At 43.4% G+C, this 23,617-nt stretch overlaps 9 protein-coding genes across 9 annotated transcripts; 6 read left to right on the top strand and 3 right to left on the bottom strand.

Moving 5' to 3' along the window:
• Positions 1-295: 295 nt before the first annotated feature.
• On the top strand, positions 296-1,140 carry SS1G_10606 (hypothetical protein; the record flags this gene model as incomplete). The annotated part of the gene is made up of 4 exons (XM_001588110.1): positions 296-479; positions 538-742; positions 790-998; positions 1,058-1,140. 4 exons carry the CDS (start codon positions 296-298, stop codon positions 1,138-1,140), a joined length of 681 nt encoding a protein of 226 aa, XP_001588160.1.
• Positions 1,141-2,194: 1,054 nt separating this feature from the next.
• On the bottom strand, positions 2,195-2,767 carry SS1G_10605 (predicted protein; the record flags this gene model as incomplete). Its single annotated transcript, XM_001588109.1, has 3 exons — positions 2,195-2,369; positions 2,509-2,583; positions 2,694-2,767. 3 exons carry the CDS (start codon positions 2,765-2,767, stop codon positions 2,195-2,197), a joined length of 324 nt encoding a protein of 107 aa, XP_001588159.1.
• A 313-nt stretch (positions 2,768-3,080) lies between these two features.
• Positions 3,081-11,830, top strand: SS1G_10604 (hypothetical protein; the record flags this gene model as incomplete). Its single annotated transcript, XM_001588108.1, has 14 exons — positions 3,081-3,185; positions 3,251-3,326; positions 3,495-3,809; positions 3,922-4,590; positions 4,684-8,148; positions 8,213-8,260; positions 8,327-8,416; positions 8,488-8,592; positions 8,653-8,763; positions 8,839-8,928; positions 9,024-9,080; positions 9,159-9,242; positions 9,611-9,766; positions 9,816-11,830. The coding sequence occupies 14 exons, from the start codon at positions 3,081-3,083 to the stop codon at positions 11,828-11,830; spliced, it is 7,386 nt and encodes a 2,461-aa protein (XP_001588158.1).
• Positions 11,831-14,837: 3,007 nt separating this feature from the next.
• Positions 14,838-15,125, top strand: SS1G_10603 (predicted protein; the record flags this gene model as incomplete). Its single annotated transcript, XM_001588107.1, has 2 exons — positions 14,838-14,973; positions 15,070-15,125. The coding sequence occupies 2 exons, from the start codon at positions 14,838-14,840 to the stop codon at positions 15,123-15,125; spliced, it is 192 nt and encodes a 63-aa protein (XP_001588157.1).
• A 1,210-nt stretch (positions 15,126-16,335) lies between these two features.
• SS1G_10602 (hypothetical protein) lies at positions 16,336-17,343 on the bottom strand (the record flags this gene model as incomplete). Its single annotated transcript, XM_001588106.1, has 2 exons — positions 16,336-17,132; positions 17,280-17,343. The coding sequence occupies 2 exons, from the start codon at positions 17,341-17,343 to the stop codon at positions 16,336-16,338; spliced, it is 861 nt and encodes a 286-aa protein (XP_001588156.1).
• A 570-nt stretch (positions 17,344-17,913) lies between these two features.
• Positions 17,914-18,860, top strand: SS1G_10601 (hypothetical protein; the record flags this gene model as incomplete). The annotated part of the gene is made up of 3 exons (XM_001588105.1): positions 17,914-17,987; positions 18,090-18,328; positions 18,469-18,860. 3 exons carry the CDS (start codon positions 17,914-17,916, stop codon positions 18,858-18,860), a joined length of 705 nt encoding a protein of 234 aa, XP_001588155.1.
• Positions 18,861-19,341: 481 nt separating this feature from the next.
• SS1G_10600 (hypothetical protein) lies at positions 19,342-20,794 on the bottom strand (the record flags this gene model as incomplete). Its single annotated transcript, XM_001588104.1, has 4 exons — positions 19,342-20,319; positions 20,370-20,434; positions 20,487-20,637; positions 20,687-20,794. The coding sequence occupies 4 exons, from the start codon at positions 20,792-20,794 to the stop codon at positions 19,342-19,344; spliced, it is 1,302 nt and encodes a 433-aa protein (XP_001588154.1).
• A 791-nt stretch (positions 20,795-21,585) lies between these two features.
• Positions 21,586-22,003, top strand: SS1G_10599 (predicted protein; the record flags this gene model as incomplete). Its single annotated transcript, XM_001588103.1, has 3 exons — positions 21,586-21,607; positions 21,758-21,854; positions 21,973-22,003. 3 exons carry the CDS (start codon positions 21,586-21,588, stop codon positions 22,001-22,003), a joined length of 150 nt encoding a protein of 49 aa, XP_001588153.1.
• A 529-nt stretch (positions 22,004-22,532) lies between these two features.
• Positions 22,533-23,317, top strand: SS1G_10598 (hypothetical protein; the record flags this gene model as incomplete). The annotated part of the gene is made up of 3 exons (XM_001588102.1): positions 22,533-22,545; positions 22,801-23,105; positions 23,183-23,317. The coding sequence occupies 3 exons, from the start codon at positions 22,533-22,535 to the stop codon at positions 23,315-23,317; spliced, it is 453 nt and encodes a 150-aa protein (XP_001588152.1).
• Positions 23,318-23,617: the final 300 nt, after the last annotated feature.

Here is a 23,617-nt window from a genome sequence, read left to right as displayed (position 1 = left end):
TCGATGCGAAACAACCCGTAGGCAACCACAAAAAGATTTATAGAACATTACGAGTGAAGGATACTCGAAATCACAGATTATCTATCTTCCACTACCATTCAACTTATTCAACTTATCTCTAACGTCTTTGTCCGACAATCCCAAGATCCCCACTATCAAGTCTCGACAGCAGATCCTATCACCATACCCTAAATACTAGTCACCACTTCGATCTCCTTATCACTTGCGAGAAGACGCTGGGGGCTTCGAAGTCCTGCCAACTGAACGATCTCGAGTCTGCACAGTTTGGTGAAATATGTCGAGTGTTTGGGGCTGGTTCGGGGGAGGGAGTGCCCAGAAGGCGAAGGACTCCCCGAAGAATGCCATCTTAGGACTACGCGCGCAGCTTGAAATGTTACAGAAACGGGAGCGTCATTTACAAAGTCAGATGGACGAACAAGATGCGATAGCTAGGAAGAACGTAAGCACCAACAAGAATGGTATGTTCTGCTGCCTGGGCTGTATACATTGCAATGGCTAACAAATGGTTAATTCTAGCTGCGAAGGCCGCATTGCGACGAAAGAAGCAACACGAACACACTCTCGACCAAACTATTGCGCAAATATCGACGTTAGAACAACAAATATATTCCATCGAAGCGGCCAACATTAACAAAGAGACTCTCCTTGCCATGGAAAAAGCCGGCAAGGCAATGGCAGCTATTCATGGCAAACTTGATATCAACAAGGTCGATGAGACGATGTATGTTTTGTCTTTTGTATTAGGAAGCTAAAACTAATATTTTATAGGGACAAACTTCGGGAACAGCATGCCTTGGGTGAAGAAATCGCCCAAGCCATTACTAGCGCGCCTCTCGGCGAGCCTGTAGACGAGGCTGAACTGGAAGATGAGCTAGCGGACCTCGAACAAGAGCAGCTAGACAAAAAGATGCTGAAGACTGGTTCTGTGCCAGTCTCCGATGAGGTTCATAGATTGCCATCTGTTGTGAATGGAGAGGGTAAGCCTTTGAAAACTATCATCCTCTTGTGCTAACTATTACTAACATTTCGAATTTAGTCAAATCCAAAGCACCTGTTCATGTTGAAGAGGATGACGAAGAAGAAGAACTCCGCAGGCTGCAAGCCGAGATGGCTATGTAATTCAAGGACAGTAAATCTAACATTGAGCGGATCCCTGGGGTTTCTGGGTTTCTGGGTTTTTTTAATTTATTTTGTGTACGGGGGCGTGCGAGTTCTATTTGGGAGGGCACTGGCAGCTTCATTTTCAGTTTGCACAAGAAAGGATATGGGGTTTCGAATCCATTAACTGCGACGGCGTTTGGGATTTGTTGTACATCTGTCAAACAGACACCAAATACCTTCTATTACCAATAAATTAGAAGAATAGCATCTACCTACAATGTAAAAATGTCTGTGGATACCGGTACTTTCCTTCACATGCTAATGCTAGTTATTCACCGCCCAATCTGAGGGAGCTGATACATACAAACCTAAAGCAGGTATCCATCATGTCAGCCTCGCTTTTTGAGTCATGTTTTTACCTCTCAAGGAATCCCCAGCTGAGACATTGGGTTTTCAACAATGGAAGACATGACTTGCAAGATATGTCCAAAGTATAATTTGGGAGGGGATATTGTTCTTCTTAAAGACTTGGGTCGAGATCGAATCCCAGCACTACCCAGCTCATCCAGATCATCTTTTAATTATAGAACAATTGTAGATATTCTCTTTTCTCAGCCACCTCGAATTTTTCCAACCACTTATATTTGTCCCTCACACCCACACAACGTGAAATATATGTTCCATGGTACATTAGCCCCTCATTTTCTTGAGGCTTGATGTAATAGCATATCATCAACGGAGTCGCTAAAGGTTCAGACCCTAGCCCCTTGGAGATTATCGCATATCGGACATCCCGGCCATCCAAAAGGATGGATACAGTGCCTACTAATAAGCAATGCAATGTACTGTATTGACAACTCATCAAAGTCGCAAACACTATCTGGGCATCAGCACCAACAGTTCCACTGGTGTGGCACATCACATGGATATTATCATTTATTGGGGGTCTGAAAGGGATTGTGCTTGTGATTTGTGATTCTTACTTTCCCCTCCCCCTCACAATCTTTTCAATTCCATGATCAGGATAAATTGGATATATGATATCCATTCGTTCAATGGATCGACTGGTAGTTCATCGCAAGTATCCCAAGATAAGGCATACAAGGCGACCACGTTGCACACTCACCAGGTCAAGCTGCACACTACCGCGAAACATTTTCGGGTAGCAGTCTTGTACATCAATCAACATATTCAAAAGGATGATTTTAACCAGTAGGGTTCTCTCATAATTGAGTGTCCCACATCTTCTGGTGATATACCCAGTTAGCACGACGTATGAAAGCTACAAGCAGCAAGGGTTTTGGCACATTTGCCGGATATATTCCTGCATATCAACTATTAACCTTACACTATAGTTTTTTTGAATTTTTTTCTGAATTTTCTTACTGCACGGTCTTGTCCACTTTCTCATCAATGTGCAGGTTGGGCTGCACTCGGGGCCCTTGCAATATCGTGAACTGCCTCGAAAATCAGAATTGATTACCATCATTCATTTGACCGCAACGTGGCTGCAATGTATCATATTGGGCCAATAATGCTTAAGCACGAGCATGATTTAGGCAAAGTCCTACTTGATACTGTCGACAAACATTGGCAAATCGCAGGATGGCCGTGGGACCTTTGGCCGTCTGTGATATCGAGCCATGAGGGAAAGCGATGATCCCTTTCGTCAATGACCTCCTTCTTGTACCTACCAATGAAACCAATTTCGTTTGAATTTCCGTTCATGCTTCCGAATCATTTTTTAGTCCTGCATTTATTCTTCATTCTATTTTCCTATAGGCGAATTATCTCGCCTTGTCATCTGCTGATTTAAGTAATCTTGAAGCCTTCATTTATTGTACCCTTTTCCACTCCAACCACGTTGAACGATTTCCGGGTGGTAACCACAACTTTTGTCACTCAAAGATTGGGCACCCGCGTTCAACCGGAGGCAACCCCCCTCGTCACTGTAGACCATGGGAAGAAATAATCAAAACGACGATAAGAAGGACGTTCAATTCGTTCCTCACGTAGAGGATTCTGCATCTTTTGTTGCTTGTGACGAGATACCCACACCATCAGTATGAATATTTCTTTTTGTCCAGCCAGAACCGCGGCCATTGGTAATAATTGGTCCTCAATACAGACAACTCAGTGGACGAAACCTTTAGTATTGGATACATCAAAAATCAAAATTGCCAGATATTATGAGGGAAAGACAGGTAAGCTTTCCCAGTTTCATGTCTGCATCTCTAGATTCTACGACCTTCTCCACATTTGCTGTTTTCCGATCAATTGGTACAATCATGGTTCAATGATCCACTTCCGTTGCAATTGAGACGTCGAATGTCCACATAGTTCCAAAATCCCATTGCTGACCAAAGGTACAGACGATGATGAGGATGAAGAGGAGGATGAAGACAATGAAACCCAGGACAAATCAGAGGGGATCTCAGAGGAGCCAATAGAAACGACAGAAACAAGCGATACCCCGCTGTCGGATACCAAGGATGAAGGTCCACCTTTAAAGGAGGGGGATGGTTCTAAGGAGGAAGAGAATAATGACGTATCCAGTTTAACAGAAGAAAATCAGTCCACTGAAAGCGACAAGCCTTCATCCTCGACTGAAGAGTCGAGTGACTCGAAATTGATAGAGTCTAGCTCAAATACGGAAGAAAGTCTAGCGAGCGACATTACAGAAGCAGGTATGAACTATTTATCGTCTTTGAATTGCTGAGCTTCCCCTTCACGTGTTCATGTTTAGCACCTAATTGATCTCATCGGACTCATTGGATTGTATGGTTAACTTTGAGATAGAGCTGGAGCCAGCACCGAATAACGATACAGAAAGTCCTTCCGATCCTACCCCGAATACAAATGATAGCACAGCCACTTCCGTTCCGGACACTCTACCAGGAGACGACATACACGATGACATACATGGCGACATACTGGACGACAGGCATGCTCTGAGCAGAGTAAACTCGCATCAATCGCATTCACCACAACATGTAGTTCATTTCGCCGATGGAATAGAATCGACAAGTTCCAAATCAAAAATCAAGAGCAATAAGAGTGGTAGTGACAAGAAAACTGCTCCACCCGAAGTACCACTCAAGCCTGAGGCTTTATCTGTTAAAAAGAGCAAAAGTGGTAGCGGGAGAAGTTCAATATCTACTCGGGAAAGCTCAGTAGTACCATCGGAAGTTCCAAATTCACCATCGGGCGACCCCGATGATTCAGATCCACAATCAAGGGGCAAGAAAAGGAAGGCGAAGGACGGGAAAGAGAAAAGCGGCAATAAGAAAAGTAAGAACAGAGGAAAAGATGCTTCAGAGTCGGCACTCGTACCAATACCGCTCGCATCAATATCAATACCATCGGATCCTATAACAGGGAGTAATAACCCTATAACGACTTGCAATGAGGTGGCGGATTCGGCTCAAGAGCCACAGGAAACTCCAGAAGTTGTTCAGCCAGCATCTGGTGAGTATCACTAATCCTTGATGGAACTTTGAAATATCAATTTTCGGTTAATACTCGTATGTCCATTTCACACGCTTACTGTCATCCTAATAGATCCTGAGGCCGCCCCGTTATCAGACGATAATCCAAGCGAGGACGTAGAGACAGAAGAATTAATTCACACAAAAGAGAGCGTTCCGACGCAACCTGAAGAACATCCAGCCACGGAGAAGAGGTTAACGAGCGATGCGCCAGCTTTAGATGACGCACAGGTGGAAGGCGAAGACGTTCCAAGCACGGGAGAGGCATCTGCGGGTGATGTCTCAACAGTGGAAGATGTACAGAGGGAAGCGGAAGAGAATGAGAACACGGAAGAAACTCCCATTGACAACCAAAACGTCCAAATTTATGAAGAAATTCCTGTTACAAATGAAGCGCCTGAAATCATTGATGATAAGCCTACAACTGCAGATGGGCTGGACGTGAATACCGAGGAATCTAGCAGCGAGCCTGTTTCGGAAGCTACAGCAGAAAATCCTGTCACTAATGAGGAGGTATCTCCTCCGGATGAACATGATCCACAAGAATCTGAGGTAACGGATGAGAGTTCAAGCAGTGAGGATACTTCAACCACAACGAACGAGACTCCGGTCCCTAGCGAAGAGTCTTCAGACCCTGCCGAATCCATTCTGACAAATGCCATCGGCGAAAAAGATCCGAGTCACATAGAGACACCTACAATAAGCGATGAGACAAAACCGAAGGGCGATGCTCCCTCTAGCGTTGAACCGGCTGTTGTGGAAGAAAGTACAAACCTCAGTCAGGAAGCACCTCCTCTTGCTGAGCATGTGTCTGAGAAGGGCATTGTCTCGGAACCCGAAAGCGAAGTTCAATTGAGCGAGGAATCCATTGAGAAAAGTCCTTCCGAAGAACCTAATATTCAAGAAGAGATCACCAATTCAACCGAGTTGGCATCTACACCTGTCGAGGAACCAGTAGCGATTGAGAACGGCGTCCAAGTCGACGAGAAGGAAGGATCTAGTGACGCTAATCAAGGGACGGTAGAAACTTCAAAGGACACTGTTGTGAAGGAACAGGATGCACAGGGCTTGAAAGATGAACCTTCTGAAGACAACGAAGCCGAAATGCCAAGTCCCGAAAAAGCTGCACCCGAAAACATTGATACTCTCGAAGTTGTGGAAGATCAGGTGGACAAAGTAGCTGATTTGAACGTATCACCCTCTGAGCCAAGTGACGATATCGCCAAAGAAGAAAAATCTAGGGATATCGATGACGATACTGAAACTCATGGAGGCCCATCCGAAAACGTCGAGACTGATGACATGAAAGATCACGTGGAGGATTCCGACGTCGAGGACCATATTGTTCAGGAATCAGCAGCTGCAGACGATGCCAATGAAGTTCCAGTCGTTCAATATAACACCAGTGAAGACTCAAATGTCTTGGAGAACTCGAATGTCGAAACAGAGTCAGAAACGATTGAGCCAAACAATGAAATTCCAAATGTTCCAGTTCCGGTTTTAGCCGAGGATTCAACACAGAACCAGGGGAAAGGCGCCCCCGAGGTAGATGAACAGAAACCGGACTTAGAAGTCAAAGGATTGCCAGCCGACAGCGGAAATGTTCAGGAAAGTCCAGTGAGCGAGGGAACATCGGATGAGAATCGCTTGGAAAATTCACCAGTCATAATTGAGGAAAATCCAGAGCCAGAAACTTCCGTGTCAATCGAGCAGACATCACCCGAAACGGGAGAAATTAATGACAATTCTAAAAGCGAAGAAGCTCCAATTATGGCCGATCAACCTTCCGTCGAGGTAGAAAGTCCCAAGGAATTGCAGGAATCTGAAGAATCTGCCGCCAAAATCGAGGAATCGCAAGAAATCCAAGCAAACGGGGATACAGCAGAACAACCTAAGAGCGAAGATTTGCCCGCTATGAGTGAAGATAGACCAGGATTGGAAAATACTTCTCCTGCGGAAGATGCAGAAAATTCCCATGAATCTCCAGAAAGTGATGAGATAGCAGATTTACTCATGCCCGAACAAGATGTCGTTGTGGTTAAGGAAACAGACAAACAAGATCAAGAAGAGTGGCCAAGAGAAGAAGATCCAAAATTAATGGAAGAAGCTGAAAAATCTCCTGAACAAGTCGCTCCTCTACCTGAGACTGATAGTCAAGTTATTCCTGTCAATACTGAAAATGCTTCTGAGCCCTTGAGCGAGAATTCGCAGCCTGAACCTGCAGAAGAAGAAATTAGCACTGATATTCCGAAGTCATCCATCGAAGAAGAAGAGCAGCAACCTGAGAATTCCCATGATGATTCTCCTCCATCTGCAAAGAAAAATCCCGTCGAAAGCCACGCAGACAACACCGAGCCTGAGCCAATCGGAGAACTCCAAGCCAATTCCTCTACTAACGAGCATGGAGACGGAATTGAGGTAGAGGAATTGAGCGAATCCGATCCAGTCGAGTCCGAAAACGACGCATCGAGCTGGGATGGCGATTCAAGCGAAGAAGATTTGGATTCTGGCGAGGAGAGCGAGCACGAGAATGATAAAACGCCTGTTGCTAATGAAAACCACTTTGAACGAACAACTAGGGGGGAAGATCCATCTGAGACAGAAACATCTGAGACAGAAACGAAGGTTTCAGGTCTAGAAAATCAATTGAATGAAGCCCCGGAAGCTCCTGTTGTAGAAAATCCTCCGGAATCCGTGGCTGGGGAGGAAAATACTCAAGTCGATGAACCTGTTGCTGAAAATCCCAATGTTTCTATTTTTCAAGAAGAAACTACAGAGGACCTCCCCGAATCCACGGACATGAAAGAAAATACACATTCAGATGACATAGTCACCGTTCAAGAGCCTGATATTTCCGTTCTTGAAGGAAAGCCTATGGAAACCTCGGAAGTACCTCCTGTGGAAAATACACCCGAATCAGTGGATGAAAAAGAAAATACTCCACCGAGTGAAGAAAACAATATCGAAGAAATCCACGTTCCCGTGCACGAGGAAGAGCAAGAGCAAGAACTCGACGAAAATCCAGCTACTCCTGCTGCGGAAAGTCATCCAGAACCAGCAAGCGAGGAAGACAAACCTACCAAAGATTTAGGAACCGATGGTGCCGCTCCAATGCAAGGTTTAGTCGAGGACTCAAAAACACCGGCTCTTGAAGAAAACAGTTCCGAACTAGGTCCCGAGGAGGAGGAACATTCTCAATCAGAAGAAGTCGTTACCGGCGAACAACTCAATCTTCTAATGCCTTTAGAGAAATCCACCGAGAACACGGATACTGCCGAAATTGAAAGTTCTCCCGAACCTGTCGGCGAGGATGCCTCAATCGAGACTCCAGAAAACATCTCGTCACAGACAACAGATATTCCCGTTCCCGTGCAAAACTCAATTGAGGAACCAGAAGTTACTGTCGAAGAGGAAATTGAATCCGAATCGGTCATCAAAGGGAATGAGCCTATTTATTCCGAAGAAGTTGTCTCAGATGAAGATTCCGACGTCCCAGTTTCGAAAGAACAAACGGTTGAGTCTCTCGAAGCTCCTGCTGGTAAGTTAATATTCAGCATCCCTCTCTTTGATTACAAGACAATTACTAAGATATTAATAAGTAGCACGAGAAGAGGTAATCCAGGATGAGGTTGCTGAGGATGTTACTGCCAGTAAGTGTACCTGCCTATCTCCTATAAATAGTGAATAAGTCCAAACGAATAACAAGATATCAATAGTCACAGATGAAGAGCCCGAAATTATCGATGATGATCAGTCCATAGTAGAGGATGATGGAATAGCAGGGAACGTGGAAGCTACACCAGCTGGTAAGTATTCGCCAAACAGGAAGATTTTATATTCGTTAGTATTTGCTGTAGACTCACTATTGACTCAACAGAACCTGAATCTGCACCGGTTGATTCTATACCTGTCGAAGCAGTCGTAGATGAAGAACCATCGATAGAAACACCCCAAAAGGAGGATGTTCCAGAAAAAGAGGCTGGTAAGAGTTGAGAATTTGCTGTGCAATTTCTTTTTTGGAAGGGGACTAAGAATTTTCCAGAACCAGAACCAACACCAAAACCAACGGAGACTATTTCCTTGGAAGAGCCCTCTACAGAAAATTACGTCGCTGAACAGCCCGCCGCAGATTCAACCCAAGACATTCCAGCTGGTGAGTATTTTCAAGACCAATTTTCCCACCACCTTGCCCAAATGAAAGAAGAAAAAAGCTCACCTTAAGATATAGGAACGGAACCTAAATCCACACCAACTGATACTACTCCGGTTCCCGTCCAAGAACCAGTCTCCCTGGAGCTTCCATTAGAACCAGAAGCCAGTAAGTGTCCCGTAGGATTTGAATTCCTCTCGAACAGGGCTTTAGATCCCGTAGATCGAGCTCCCCAGATGTCAAGCTCATCAATATCTCTTTAGCAGCCAACGATTCCGTTCCAGAGCCTGAACCTGTAGTTGTAGAAGTAACTGCTCTTGGTAGGCGTCCATCTTTTTAAACTCTTTTTTTTCCGCCCATAGTAGGTATGATAAGCATGCTAATGCACGAGTGATTAGAAGCTAGCCCACCCGATAGTGTTGAAGAACCAGTAAATGAAAGTAAACCTGATTCTGAAAGTTTTGAAAATTCAGCCGCTATGGGTAAGTCAAAATATTTTGTTTCCAATCAATACATATGCCACTCTGCATATGTATGTCCACGATCACTTGAAACGCTTCGTAGTTTAAAACCCCGCAAACACGTCACAAAGCTTAGTCGCGAGTGTTGCAAAATTATCCTATTGGCGAAAGTCAAGTATGGCTGTTGGGTTTAATTCAACGTTAGAAGTATCGCAAAACATATTATAAATGTCCAAAATTTTCGCAGACCCCATCCTACAAGATGACAAATCCTAAGTTGGAATTGTTTTTGAATATCGCGATTCGAATTAATTCGAGCGACTCTCATATATCGGATACTCATATAGAGAAAACTTCCTTACATATAAACTAATATCAAATGTCTTCAGAAGCCGACGCGACCTCAACAACTTCACCACCAACGGAACCCGTCGATAAATTATCTTCAGAGTCTGAGCCTACGCAAATTGATGTCGTTGAATCCGCCGAGGAAGATGAACAGTCTGAGGTTGCTGAGAAAGCAGAGGCATGTTTGCCGGTAGAGGGTGCGTGGTACTTACTTTCATTCGAAAAGTTCACACTAACTTTGAATAGAAGTTCCAACTTCCCAAGAACTAAGTGAAGAAGCTAGCCTTGAGGATACCAATGTTGAACCTACCGGTGAGACCGTTCAAAAACCAACCATCGAGGAACCTGTAGTTGAGCCCGCCGAGGATGCGCCACAAGAGGAATGTATCGCCGAATTACCTGTCATCGAGGCAACCCCGCAATCGGTAGTGGAGGAATCCAGTGATGATGTGGAAGAACTTGGAGAGTCTGTTGCTGGAGCGGCCGAACCGCCAAGTGATGAGCCTGCTTCAATGAATGAAACGCCCCTGGAGCCCCAAACATCTACACCATCTTTAGACCTAGTTGAAGAGCAAGGTGAACCTCCTGAAGACGAGAAGCCAGTTGAAGTAGAAGCCGATGATGTTGCTGCTGTTGCCTTTGCTGGACTTGCAGGTGCATCCGCAGTCAAGGCCTTGAACAGTAAAGAAGAGACTGCACCGATAGCCAAACAACCTTTGGTCAACGAGTCAGATCGCGCTGACAGACGCGAAGATAAAGACGTCGAATCGCCCTCAAAATCGGATAACTCGGATAGAGACAGACGTAGGCATAGGAGCTCAAGACACCACTCATTCAGTCACCATCCACCTAAATACGGCGAGTACCCACCTTCTAGCAAACCTGAGGAACAGCCACGGCGCCGAAGACATTCTCACAGTCACAGAGCTAGTGGCCTGACTAGCGATAGAGAAGATGACAAAGAGATCCATCGGAGCCACAGATCTAGCCAGAAGGAAGAGGAAAGAGATCGACCAGAACGTTTCCATCGTCGACGATCTAGTTACAGAGAAGATGATCCAGAGCGCTCATATCGACGGAGGTCTAGTCGTAAAGAAGACAAGGAAGAGAAAGGGGAGCCAAGCCGTGAAATTTCTCCAGCGAAACAATCCCCAGAGCGCAGAGATAGTGCCATTGAGGGTGTGGATGACGAACGTGAAAGGCGCCGTCGCCATCGAAAAGATCGTAGTCGAGAGGAAAAAGAAGAGCATGACAGGAAAAAGGATGAACGTCGAGCAGCCAAGAGAGAGGCGGCAATTAAGGCTGAAGAAGCTTTCAGAGCAGAAGAAGCCTCCAGAGCAGAAGCCCAGAGATTAGAAGAGGCAAAAGCAAACGGGGCACTTCAAAAGAAGACAGAATCCAATCCGTTACCAGCAGCTCTAAAGCGATCAGGATCACGGAGAGAGAGCGTCTCGAAGTCAGTTTCGATTATTCCTCCTGAAAATGACAACAATCTCAAGTCTCGACTCCTCAGTCTCAAGAGGCGTGTCAAAAGCGAGGTTATCAGTCCATTTATAGCCAATGATGAACCACAAATCAAAGAGAAACTTAGCCCCATCACACGCTCAAGGAGAGATTCTATCGTCGATGAGGCGGGATCTCCACAATATGACATGGCGCCAGAACGTCCAAAGATGAGTTCAGGTACAAGGAAGTCATCCTCTCGTTCAAATCCGCATCACTCGCACTCCTCCTCCCGCCGAGAGTCGGAACGAACTTATAATACCATGAAAGAACCGAGTCGACGAGAATCTACCAGCGAGAAGTACAAGACGGAGGAGGAGAAAGAAGCAAGAAGAGCTCGCAGGGAGATGAGGAGGCATGAGAAGCTTGCGAAAGAGGAGGCGGAAGTGGAAAACAAACTGCAAAGAGAAAAAGATGACGAGTTGAGACGCCGACATCGTGAGGAGCGACGAAGAAGGCGAGAGGAAAGAGAAAACGAGGAACGAGAGGCCAATGAGCGAGATGTCGAAGGAAAATTCGGCAAATTATCGGAGCCAGATGCCGACAACCAAGAACCAAAACCTAGCTCAAGGCCAAGTAATCGCGAAAGACGGCCGACGAGGCACCATTCAAATTCCTATAGTTCAAAGGGGCCTCGTTCAGAGATGCCACCACTTCGAGGCTCTCGTACAGCGGAGGCAGCAGGGGAGAAACCCAAGAATGCTTTCAAGAGCTTCATGACATTGGGAAAGAAGGTCTTTGCCTCGGAAAAGCGTTGACCATGATATGTATAACGGCCATGATAAAAAATACCGGAGTTTCTATTGTTCGATTAATATGGTGATTTCACTTCTTGATTGGTATTAGGATTTTTTATGATTGTGGAATACGCATATGAGAGACTTTTTGGTCGGTGATTTGATTATTGTATTGCGACGATGTTATGATATGGTACCCAGGTGTTCGATATGTGTTTTCAAGTACAGAATTTTATGGTGTTGGGGAGGATCTAATGGATTTCTGTCAGATCTCTTGTATTTCAAGTCTTCTTGGTTATCTTTTTCTGAAACTGTAACTATTGAATGTAATTAACAATGTTTGGGATATTGGATTTGGGATATAAGAATGAAAGGCTTTTTTTCCACATCTGTAGCCAAGCAGTCAGTCTATCATAAAGCTAGCTTTTGATCTTTTTGCTATACTTTATCTTTATGTTGAGATTCGATATATAGCTCTTCAGTTCTCTGTTTTCGTCGAGTAATTAACCTACGGTGTAGATGCAAATCAAAAAGGAGCTGTGCTATGCTAGCTGTCCAATGCGGCTTCGGGAGCTATCTCGAGGCGATATTATTTGATCCAGGGATCTTTGACAAAATACTCCGCGAACTCCACAATGATTGATGAAAATAGATTAATTTTTGAGTGGAAAAAGAGGATAGGATCACCGACACCTCGATTTTTCTACCTCTTGCTATTTACTGCTTTGCATGATTGCAATTCGTTTCCTTCCCTTTCTTTCTTATCTTGAGAGGGTTTTCCTGCGTCTAAACGGATCGGGGATATATCGGATGGATAACCAATATCGCTTTATGATTCTCTTCTAGACCGTGCTCAAGGGAAAATAGGTATATAAAGTGGCTAATTTCGGAGTCGGAGTCTTTAATTCAAAATAATAATAAAAATAAAGAACCGTCAAATCTAGTTGCACGAGGGCAAGGGCACAATACAACTAATATTATACCTAGGTACCTACAAGAAGCTTCTTTCTATTCTTCTCTTTGTTATTTGTCAAGTTTCAATTAGATTCGTACTTTTCTAGGTACTATTATGCATCAGAATTGAACGGAACTACTGTACGGTCGAATACCCCAAGCCGTCTCTCTAATCTCCGATGTCGACGGAAAGTCATGCTTTTTATACAACGTTCAATATATACTACTCCGTACGTACCTAGGTAGATAGGTTATCGCAATCTCGTGGATTCATTGGTCTCTTTCCCTCTTCCCTCTTTCCTTTAATATTGAATTTCAAGCCGTCTTTTTAGTGCACGGTTGGTTATATCGTTCTCGTGTTTCAGTGAAGCCATAGATTGTGTCGGATTTCAAGTCATTACCTCCGTACCTAGACAGCTACTGACGCCGCGTTTCCTGCAGCCCTGCTTTCGTACTATTTAAGAATCCATTTCTTTTGCCGTTGCCGTTGCTGCTACGGTACTACCGTTACATCTTAACCATCTGCCGCTATGTGCCATGGCTATAATCCCTGAAATCCTGCATTCGTATGATATTTTCATGCACGATTTTCTTCAATCACATTTTCGTGCTGACGAGTTCTTTTCGGTACCAAACTGTGTCCCTAGTCGTGGCCAGTATTCCTGTTGTCACAAGCCGCTTGACGTTGACTTTAGAGATTACCTAGTCTTTTACTCGACTATTTATTATTTTATTCCCGTATTGACCAGGGAGAGAGCAAGACATTTCAGCGCTTTGAGTCTCTCATTGATCGTTCCACAAGGATTAAGCTTTTTGATCGTCGCCTCAATCAGGAAGTTTAAATTACACCCAAATTCAATCACTCCGACTTTCTCGAATGTTTGTAATCACGAGGTAAACCTCGCCATTTTTTCCCCTACCCCTGAATCCCGCTTTTCAATTAAGTGGCAGATGGCAGATGGCAGATGACAGCTGATATTGCTTGGTTCGTTAAATTTGTATAAGGGAAAAGTTACGAGCACATTCTTAACATGTGTTACAACATCCATTTATCAAGCCACCAACGTGCATCACATCACGCCTTACCTTGAATCCTACTTTGTTCTATCTCGGACTTCATCTTGTCGCTTCCTTCCAACTGCATCCCGCCTCATCCGATATCTGACTTTGCAGTGATCTACAATTTTCACTGACCATGCCGCACGTACCACAACGTTTACACCGTCTTCACGACAAGGTCACCTGCAAATCTGGGGTACATAAAAGGATTCAATATCTTCTATCAAAGTTTAAAAGTACGATCCACCATAAGGTCAATTTGTGGCCACACAACTGACTATTGGAAACAGCCCGAAAGCTTTTCTCTCGGGAACGGGATCAAGATCAAGATCAAGCTCAGGCTCAATCTCAAGGTCAAGGTCAAGCTCAAGATGAAGCTCAAGATGAAGCTCAAATCTCACGACAATGTAGTGGATTTTTTAATTTACCAGCCGAGCTTCGGCATGAAATTTATTCATACCTCTTCAGACACTTGAGGTGTCGAGATGATATATTCTCTGAAGCAGAATGTCACAACTTTTTTACCCATGAAGGGGCGGTTCTGTTCAACGTAAACCGTTGGTTCCTGAATGATGCTGCCGAATTCTTGTGTCGGACGAACCCTCGATTTATGTTATATCGACCCTCGCTATGTCTTTTTGCTTTTTCTATCACACATAATTGTGTCCGATTTCTGAAGAGTCTAGAAATATCTGCACCATCTTCCGATACCGCGTTACTGGAACCAGTTTTTGAGGAGATCTTAGCATCCAATGCTCCGTTGACTTCACTTACTTTACATCTTATTCCTACTTTTCCGGGAAGCTTAAGTTATCCCTGGCCGATGTATATAATCCCTAGACTACAAGTGGAAACACCAGCAAAAGAGCATTTTTACAATGTTCATCCTCATTATTTGTCTATCGATTACCATTCACAAGCAGCTTTGGATAATTACCATCGCTCCCAGTTACTTATAGGCAAATTGGAAAATCTTCAATATTTGAAGATTACAGGTCAGCCAGAATTTGATACCATGTTTGAACTTGCCATTGTAAAACTTCATCTTGGAATGATGGCTGCCGCGAAATCCGCGGGGTCTTTCGTTGCTTTATCACCAAATAATGGGCCTCGTGGTGAGGAATGGTACTATGAAATATGGATCGCTCCAAGTAAGTCATTACTACCAATATCGACCTTGAAGATTATTGTTGTTTTGCAATTCTTCTATATACAGAACACGTTTGTAATGCTGACATTTTATTTAGCTTTGCGTCACTCGAAGCCAGCAAGTTCCGCATCAAATAAGTTCTTGGAGTGCTGATGTCGACACATAAACTTATGTAGAGGAACTTAACGAGCCGCATTTCTCTCACAAGAATCGTCAAGCAATTAGATACTTGCATAGTAGCTCGTCTCCAGTTTCTGCCAGAGATATAATAGTTCACGGAATCAAGTCATCTTGATTCTTCCTCTGGAGCTTTTGAGAATGAAGGCACTATCTAGAACGATTCGCTCTGTTACCATATCAACGATGGAGTGGTGCACTCGGAGAGATCTAACACTTGATCGTTCTCGCCTTGTTTCGTTCATTATCCAGTTCCATCTATAAACACCAGCCTCGTACTGTCATCTCATGAGTTCTTTTTCTAATTTATGGTGATTAAATGACGGCAAATTTATGGCACAAGACTAAGAAGAGCCTCGAATACATGGAGCGAACGCATAGCAAGGAAGAGATGGGGACTTACTAGTACCTTTAATGCACCAGTACAATTCAACGACATGAGAATTTGCGATCAGAAGCCCTGGGTTACAACATCACTATGAAAAGAAGCTATGTTATCGAAAAGGGCAGATATAACACGGCTTCGAACGAAATGCATATTGAACATCAAACCAAACCAACTCATATACTATGCTGTGTCTCTTGTTCTAGATCGGATATCCAGCGCGACAAGCCGCAGGTCGGTGGGGTCCTCCATATCAATCCCCAAAAGAGTTGAGACTCATTACAACCTAAAAGATATCATTAGTACTCTTCGCCGCCAATTTACTGTAAGACTTCATTCGCAATTGAGTGATGGCTTCAAAGATTATACACCGTCATCAATAGCGTACGTCATAATGCAAGCGTTGTAACATCAACTCGACTCTCATTCACAAAAAGTCTTAAGAGTTCTCGTCGCGCTTCAACTTCACATCTACTTTTCATCTTATTAGTCCAAGGAATTATTTTGCACGTCTATAGGAAAGACCTAGCACCTATCATTCGATCTCGATAACCATCCTTGAATTGGCTGACTCCTGCGCACTCCTTTCAAATATATCTGCTAAAAGCCAGGGATGGCTAACGAAGGTCTGGCAGCAATTTATGATATTCACAGCACATTGGACAAATGGTCTGCAGGGTACAAGCAATGTTCGCTTTCAAAATCTGGACGGTTATGCCTATTGATAAATCCGAATTCGGCCCAAAATCTATCCTTTATGGACAAACCGAGAAGCAATACACAGGGTCGTATATGGCAACACTATCTCAGAACCATTCCTCCATTTGCACACACAACCTGTCCAGTACACCAAGTACTATCACTCGTACACAACATGCCCACAATGCCTGCAATCTCAGATGTATAGGCCGGTCTTCCTCCAGCAATTGGCGCATCATCTATCAAATCCTGATCATCCAACTCTGGTCTAATCACACTCCCTGGAGTACTCTCAATCCAAGGTTTTAAATTCTTTTTGAATTCCGCAGTAGTACCAGCCCACATATCCGTCTTCACAGGTCCAGGGTTAACTGAATTCACTGTTGCGCGATTGTTTAATTCTCGTGCCCAGGTTCGTGTCATGGCATCTACAGCCGCTTTAGTACCACCATAGACAGTTTGTCCCCAGAAGCCCTCAGAACTGGATACGGAGGATAGATTGATGATACGACCGGATCTATCATGGGGGAGATAGTCTAGAGCGGCTTGTAAGAGAAGAAGTGGACCGAGAACATTTATTTTATATTGCCATTGGAACTCATCGATGGTGATATCTGGAATGGGTGTATTTTGAGATACACCAGCATTATTTATCAGAATATCGATTTGGAATTTTCCGGATTGCGCATCTGAGAAGTGAGATTTAGTGGTGCTGATGATAATTTCTGCGCCGGATTTTTCAGAAACATCGGCTTGGACAATGAGAGTCTTGATGTTGTGTTTTTGTTCGAGGTTCTTGGAGAGCTCGCTGGTGAGAGCGGATGATGAATTGGATGTGTAATTTAGAACAAGGTTGGCACCTTTAGATGCGAGGTTTTCAGCGATTGCTGCTCCGATTCCTGGGGTTTGGTTAGTTGGGTTGTTGTGTCTTGTAAAGTGTATATATATATATATAAATTAATATGGGAAGAAAAGAAGGAAGGACACAAATGGGAGGAAGATTGTGAATATGTATATATATAATAGTAACACATACACCAACTTACCTCTTGAAGCACCAGTAATAATAGCAAGTTTTCCCTCCAAGGGTCTATAACCTTTAGAAGCCATCGTGTAGGTTTTATTGCGGAGTGAGTGAGTCGTAATAGTAATTTTATACCACACAGGGAGAAAAGTGATGACTGAGTAGGTATATATATATATAAATCCTCCCAAATTATGGAGGAGGGGGAAATGAATGGATGAATAAATAAAAGAAGCAACCACGAGAGAAAAACAAGAGAGACGAGATATCAACTCAACCTTATATAGGAACCTAAGTAATCCTACAGTAAACGAAGAATAAACTCCCACTATATATATCAAAGAGTTAATTAGTTTCTTCCTCACCCATCACCCGCTGCACTCACATGGTGGGGTATCCCTCGATTGTCGGCATAAAAATCCCCGGGGTCCATTTATCATTTCCTTAGTTTTGGGTTCTGGTAAGCGCACCTGTTATATTGCTTGTTTTTGCTTTGCTTTGATTTTTGGGAGCTCTGCTGCACCTTAATCAATCACACATTGACTGAGCTCGGAAATTCACAACGAATCAACTAGGCTGTTCGATTGAAAACTGTTGACTACCTACCATCCTTTGAAAAATTATATTACATTGGTCACCTATCAACTATTGCAAAAATGGATATTAGACTCTTACATCCTTCGGATATTCCACATGTTCAACATGCAAATATAACCAATCTTCCCGAAAAGTTCGTTTCCCCTCCTCTCTCTCCCCTCTCTACCCCTCCATTCCCCCCTCTCCCTCCCTCCCCCCAATCATCCCACTAACATGCCCCCTCTCCAAAAAAAAGTTACTTCCTAAAATACTACCTCTACCACGCAATCTCCTGGCCACAACTCTCCTACGTCGCAGTAGACGTCTCGCGGCCGCCCAAAACCCCCTACGATTATCCCCGCATCGTCGGCTATGTGCTTGCGAAAATGGAGGAGGATCCGCAGGATGGCGTGCAGCATGGTCATATTACGAGTTTGAGCGTTATGCGCACGCATCGGAGGTTGGGGATTGCGGAGAAATTGATGAGGCAGAGTCGTAGGTTTTTGTTTTGTTTTGTTTTCTTTTCTTTTAAGATGGAGTGGATTTTGGGGAATTTGAGGTCGATGAGAGGGATTCTTGGAGATATGATATAATACAACAAGAACAAAGCTAACCATCTCCCCCCCAAACAACAGAAAAAGCAATGGTAGAAACCTTCTCCGCTCAATACGTCTCCCTGCACGTCCGCGTCTCCAACCAAGCAGCCCTCCGTCTCTACCGCGACACTCTCGGTTTCCAGACTGAAAAAATCGAAGCAAAATATTATGCGGATGGTGAAGATGCGTACTCCATGAATTTGGATTTATCGTATATTCGCGAACAGATTTTAGATGAGGTGGATGAAGATGAGGGGGAGGCGGTGGGAAGTGCGGGGAGTAAGAAGGATGTTCAGGCGATGTTGGAGGAGGGGAAGGATGGAGCGGGGGAGAAGGGAGAGAAGAAGAGAAAGGTTAAGGTTGGGCGTGGTTTGGGGGTCGGGGAGTTGGTGGAGAAGAATGAGGTTTTGCCTGTTAGGGAGGGGAAGTGAGTGAGTGAGTGAGTGAGTGAGTGGCAGAGTTTGATGTGATTCTCTTTTCTCATTTCTGGTGTCTTTTCGCTTTGATGCGGATGCATGCGTGAGATGAGGATAGGTACCTATTAAAAGTATGGTATATTGGCTGGCTGGCTGGCTGGCTTGGGATACGGGATATTTTATTATATTATATTCGTATATACCTGGAGTCTACAAAAGTCATTCATTCTACATTAGAGACGGTATAGAGAATACCTTAAAGAATATATCTAGATATCTGAGAATTATGAACTGCGAGGTGTTTTATTTTATTTTTAATTCTACTTCTATTTCTATTTCTGTTATTGATTTCTTTGGGATATCTAGGAGTTTGATGAGTGGTATGGTATGTATGGAGTTTGGAATCTGGGATCGGATAGTTTTGTTTGTTTATTTGTTTGTTTGTCTTGACGGACTTGTTTAAAGGGAGTTGTGTTTATGGAGTTTAGACACGGGTTTAGCGGGCAGATGGTGGTGCGTTTGAATCTTGGTTTGTTGGTAGAGCTGGAGCTGGAATTGAGTCGGTAGATGGATTTTCGGCTATATCTGTAGATGGAGCTGCTTCGATTGGAGGAGGATTTTGTTCGGTAGGATGAGGATTCGCTTCCATGGGTGCTGGATCTATAGGTTCCGTGAGTGGGATTGAATCGGTTGGGGGATTTGGTTCAGCAGATGGGATTTGGTCGGCGGGTTCTGAAGCTAGAGGCTGTGAGGAAGGAGGAATAATCTCGGCGGGTTTTTGTAAACCAATATCATTTACTGGTTTTGGAGTATCGGACGCAGATGGAGGCGCTGAACATATTTTTGGATCTTTTGCGTAGACGGGACCTTTGTAGATTGGATTTGGATCTGCTCCTAATACACTTTGTCCTTTGATTATGACGGGAATTACAGCTCCTGTCTTTAAGGAAAAGGTTCGATGACCGATTACTCGTAAGATGGTGTTGATAGCTCCGGAGTGGGAACTCAGTGAGATGAAGGTATTGTTATCATTCGTGAATATATCATCGAGGAGGGCTTTAAATCGATGATTTTCTGCGTCGTGAGTTTCGGAGTAATTGGCCCGCCAGTGTGGATCTTCTTCCGGGAATTTGGATTCAAATTGCCAGGTGGGAGCGAGAGAATGGATGTAGGTTTTTGAGCGACGTCTGTCGCAAGTGTGGGAGGATATTCCTTCACGGAGGAGTTCTTTGATGATGGGTATGAATGGAGGTGAGGAGGGAGGGAGTGTTAGGTTGCTGAATGTGAGGGAACAGGTCTCGAGGCAACGAGTCAGAGGTGAGACGTAGTAAGATTGTGGTGGAGATATCTTTTGAGTGGTGATGAGAGTTTGCCAAAAGTTGTTGGCGACAAGAGCTTGGGCAACACCGGTGGAGGCAAGGTTAGAGTCAGCCCAGGTCGAGTTTGCATCTCCATCCAAATGAGACCAATAGCACTATCGGAGTTAGTGAGAATCAGATACTTTTATAATCAGATAAACCATACATCCCATGCTTCCTTCCCCACTTCAGTCTCTTTTATATTATGATAGCCTTCCCCATGACGCCCCACTTCGAAAAGTCAGTTGTATATCATGTGATGGAAGTATTTGTGAATACATACAGTAAAGAACCTTATACTGAACATTCGCAGGAGTTTGATTGTTGAGCTTCACAATATGGTTCTCAAATCTTTCCCATTGGGTCTTCTGCCTCTCTGGGTCAAATTCTGCATCGGTATCATACACACGATCCTTCAATCCAAAGTTCATCGCCTAAAGTTATGTTAGTATGCTACCCAACATTATGATTGTAGATACTCACCGTGTAGTTAAAGGTTTCCGAATCAGTATTCTGATCATCTTGTAGAAAGTACCCTACAACATTTCTAAACTCCATATGTCTACCCTTTGATTGTACTTTATTATTCATCATATAGAATGGAGTTAAGAAGAGTGTAGCTAAAAATAAGCAAGGCCTATAATTTGTTGGTTAATTGATAAGCTTAAAACTAGAATATGGAGAAGTGCAATCAAGTACAAGTACCTAACAAGAGGTACATTTTTGTACTTTAAATAAAAAAGGATAAATCCCACTTACACAATTAAAGATATTCTCCAAAATCCTGCTCGCTGCCTATTTGGATAAGCGTATTGGTAGGCGTTAGCAATACCATTTCTCAACCTTCCATTCGAGTAAGGTCGACTGTCACCCAATAAAGATTCCTGATCCTCCATATCTTATGCCTTCAATATTCACAACCATCCAAGTCCAAAAGGTAAAGTAAAACCAAGCATTTAAAGACCATAATACGAAATCTCAGAAAAGAAGTATTACCGGCGACAACTAGCAAAATAGGGGCTTTTAGTGCTTTGAATGAAAATTATATTTTAATATGAAAAAATAACCAATTCAATAACAAGCATCACGTGCCAAGAAATTAAATTTAGTTTAAAGTTTCATGTTTAAAATAGATTTGATTGGTCTAAGCTTGTGTTTCGGCTTTTCAGGGTAGGATGAAAAGCTTGCGCGTCTTTGGGATGAGATTATTGCAGGCTCGCGGGAAAATAATGCGACTGCACGAGATAAATCAATGCCTAAGGTTAAATTAGTCACTAAGACACAAGAACGATGGTTTATGATTTAAAGACGGGAATCAATAAAAGCGGCGGGAACTAAGCCACAAAAAGCTCGTGATCAATATGATGATCTACAACGCCACAATGTCAAAAGTTGGAGTTGAAGGTCCGTGTTATGATGTCACTCTGGGATAAATCGGGTTGCGTCGTTGCGATGAAAGACTTGTGGGGAAGTTAGCTCAGAGCTCGAGAAAACAGGTGGAAGTGGGGATGGAGGGTGGAATAGTGGAACATTGGAACTGTAACTAGGTACTAGATGAGGGGATGGAATCTAGGTACAGGTACAAAGTACGTACTACATCGAACGGAATGGAACTTATTTTTCGATGGTCAAATATTGGTGGCGCTAAAATGTGAGTGATCGATCTATTTGTCTCTTTGGTCGGGTAAGTATAATTCAATAGCTTACATTTGGGGTTAATTGTGAATTATCAAATTAGTTTATATCCTCATGTTTATATATCTTCATAGGGCTATTATCTTTATACACCTACGTAGGTAACATATCTAAATACCTTGTGCCTGAATAATAAATCATCAATTACATATAGATTCATTGACTATTACCGTATAAATACACCTGCAGGAGAGACGTACTCCGTATTTTCTCTCCATCAGATTCTAGATTCATAGTGGATCATGAAAGCTCCACATCCAACCATCATGGCAAATAATGAAAACTCCCATGTTGATCTCCAAAAAAGCCATTTTCCGATAAATTTTCACCAATTTTGGCATTATTCCATACCTACCTAGGTATCTTTGCCAACCTCTCATAAACCCAGTACCGGTATTCACCTGCCTTGGAACTTTTTCCATGACGTGCCTTCCAACTTTATCCGTAATGGCCTTAGCTTCTCTTCACCCCGCTACATAAATCTATTCTTTGTCCCTCCCTTCCAGATTTCTATTCTCTTCTACTCATCATCACAATCAAATCAATTCAAATCTCTTCAATAACTCAATAATTCAATTCAAGTCCTTCAAGTACTTTTAATTAATCTTTCAATCAACCACTACAAACTCACATCATGTCTCTTCACTGTATGTATTATACTACTACTATCGACTCCTTAGATTTGAGAGCTGCTGGATCGGTTGGGCGATGATGTTAAAGATATTGTGAGAGAGCTTTGTATGTACATCAAGCTCAGAAGTTGTTCATCAATTACACTTCCCAAGTTGAATGCCATCAAAGCTCTCTCCCAATTCATCATTAAATCATCACTATCCATCTTCAATCCCCCCTCAATATCCTTCAACCCCACCAATTAGCCTCGACTAACATATTCCCAACAGATCTTCCACCAGTCAAGCCATCGGCTATTGCCCTCGGCACAATCTTCAACCACGCCGCCTCCCTTGCTGTCCTTGGCCCAGTCTTTGGCGATACCTACCACAGAGCTCAAGCTGCCAACTCCAAAGAAGAGTTTGTTAAGTCAAAGGAAGCCGCTTCCGCTGCTGCTGCATGGGGAACTTCTCTCATTGGTAGTGCTGTCCAATCATATGGTGTTGGAGCTTTGATCAATGCTACTGGTACCCTTTCATATAAGGGTGCTGCATACTTGGGATCTTTGATCTTCATGGCTTCCTCTGCTCCTTCTGTATGTCCCCTTTACTCATCCTTATAAACCATGAAAACGGAAATCTTGTAAGAGAATAAAGTACTAACAAACTTTAGTTCATCGCACAAATCACCACTGAGAAGCGACCACTCGACACCGTTGCCGTCGGAGCTCTTGCTCGCGTCTTCGAGACTGTCGGTCTCTCTCTTTTCCTCACTTGGTGGGGAACTCACACCAACCCATTCGAGTAAATGTATTAGGTTTTGATGTAATATGGCATGGAATAAGGGAAAGGGGTTAGGTATAGGAAGGAAGGGTTGACGTATGGGTGGGGTATCCCGTATCGTCTTTGTATTATCTCGGACTCAGAATCGATTCACTTTATGACTTTATGATTTATTTGTCATCAGTTTCGCGCAACTGTAATAGGAGAATATGAAATTTAAATGATAATGTTTTTTTTTTTTTTTGAGTTATTTGATGTTTGACTGTGAGTTTTGAACTTGATGTTGCAATTGAGTTTTATTATTAAAACTAGCCTAGTAGTTTAC

The sequence above is a fragment of the Sclerotinia sclerotiorum genome, genomic scaffold (assembly GCF_000146945.2).
Source record: "Sclerotinia sclerotiorum 1980 UF-70 scaffold_16 genomic scaffold, whole genome shotgun sequence".
NCBI classification, from domain to species: domain Eukaryota; kingdom Fungi; phylum Ascomycota; class Leotiomycetes; order Helotiales; family Sclerotiniaceae; genus Sclerotinia; species Sclerotinia sclerotiorum.
The sequence above is the reverse complement of the archived record's forward strand: the minus strand, read 5'-3'. Positions and strand labels throughout refer to the sequence as shown.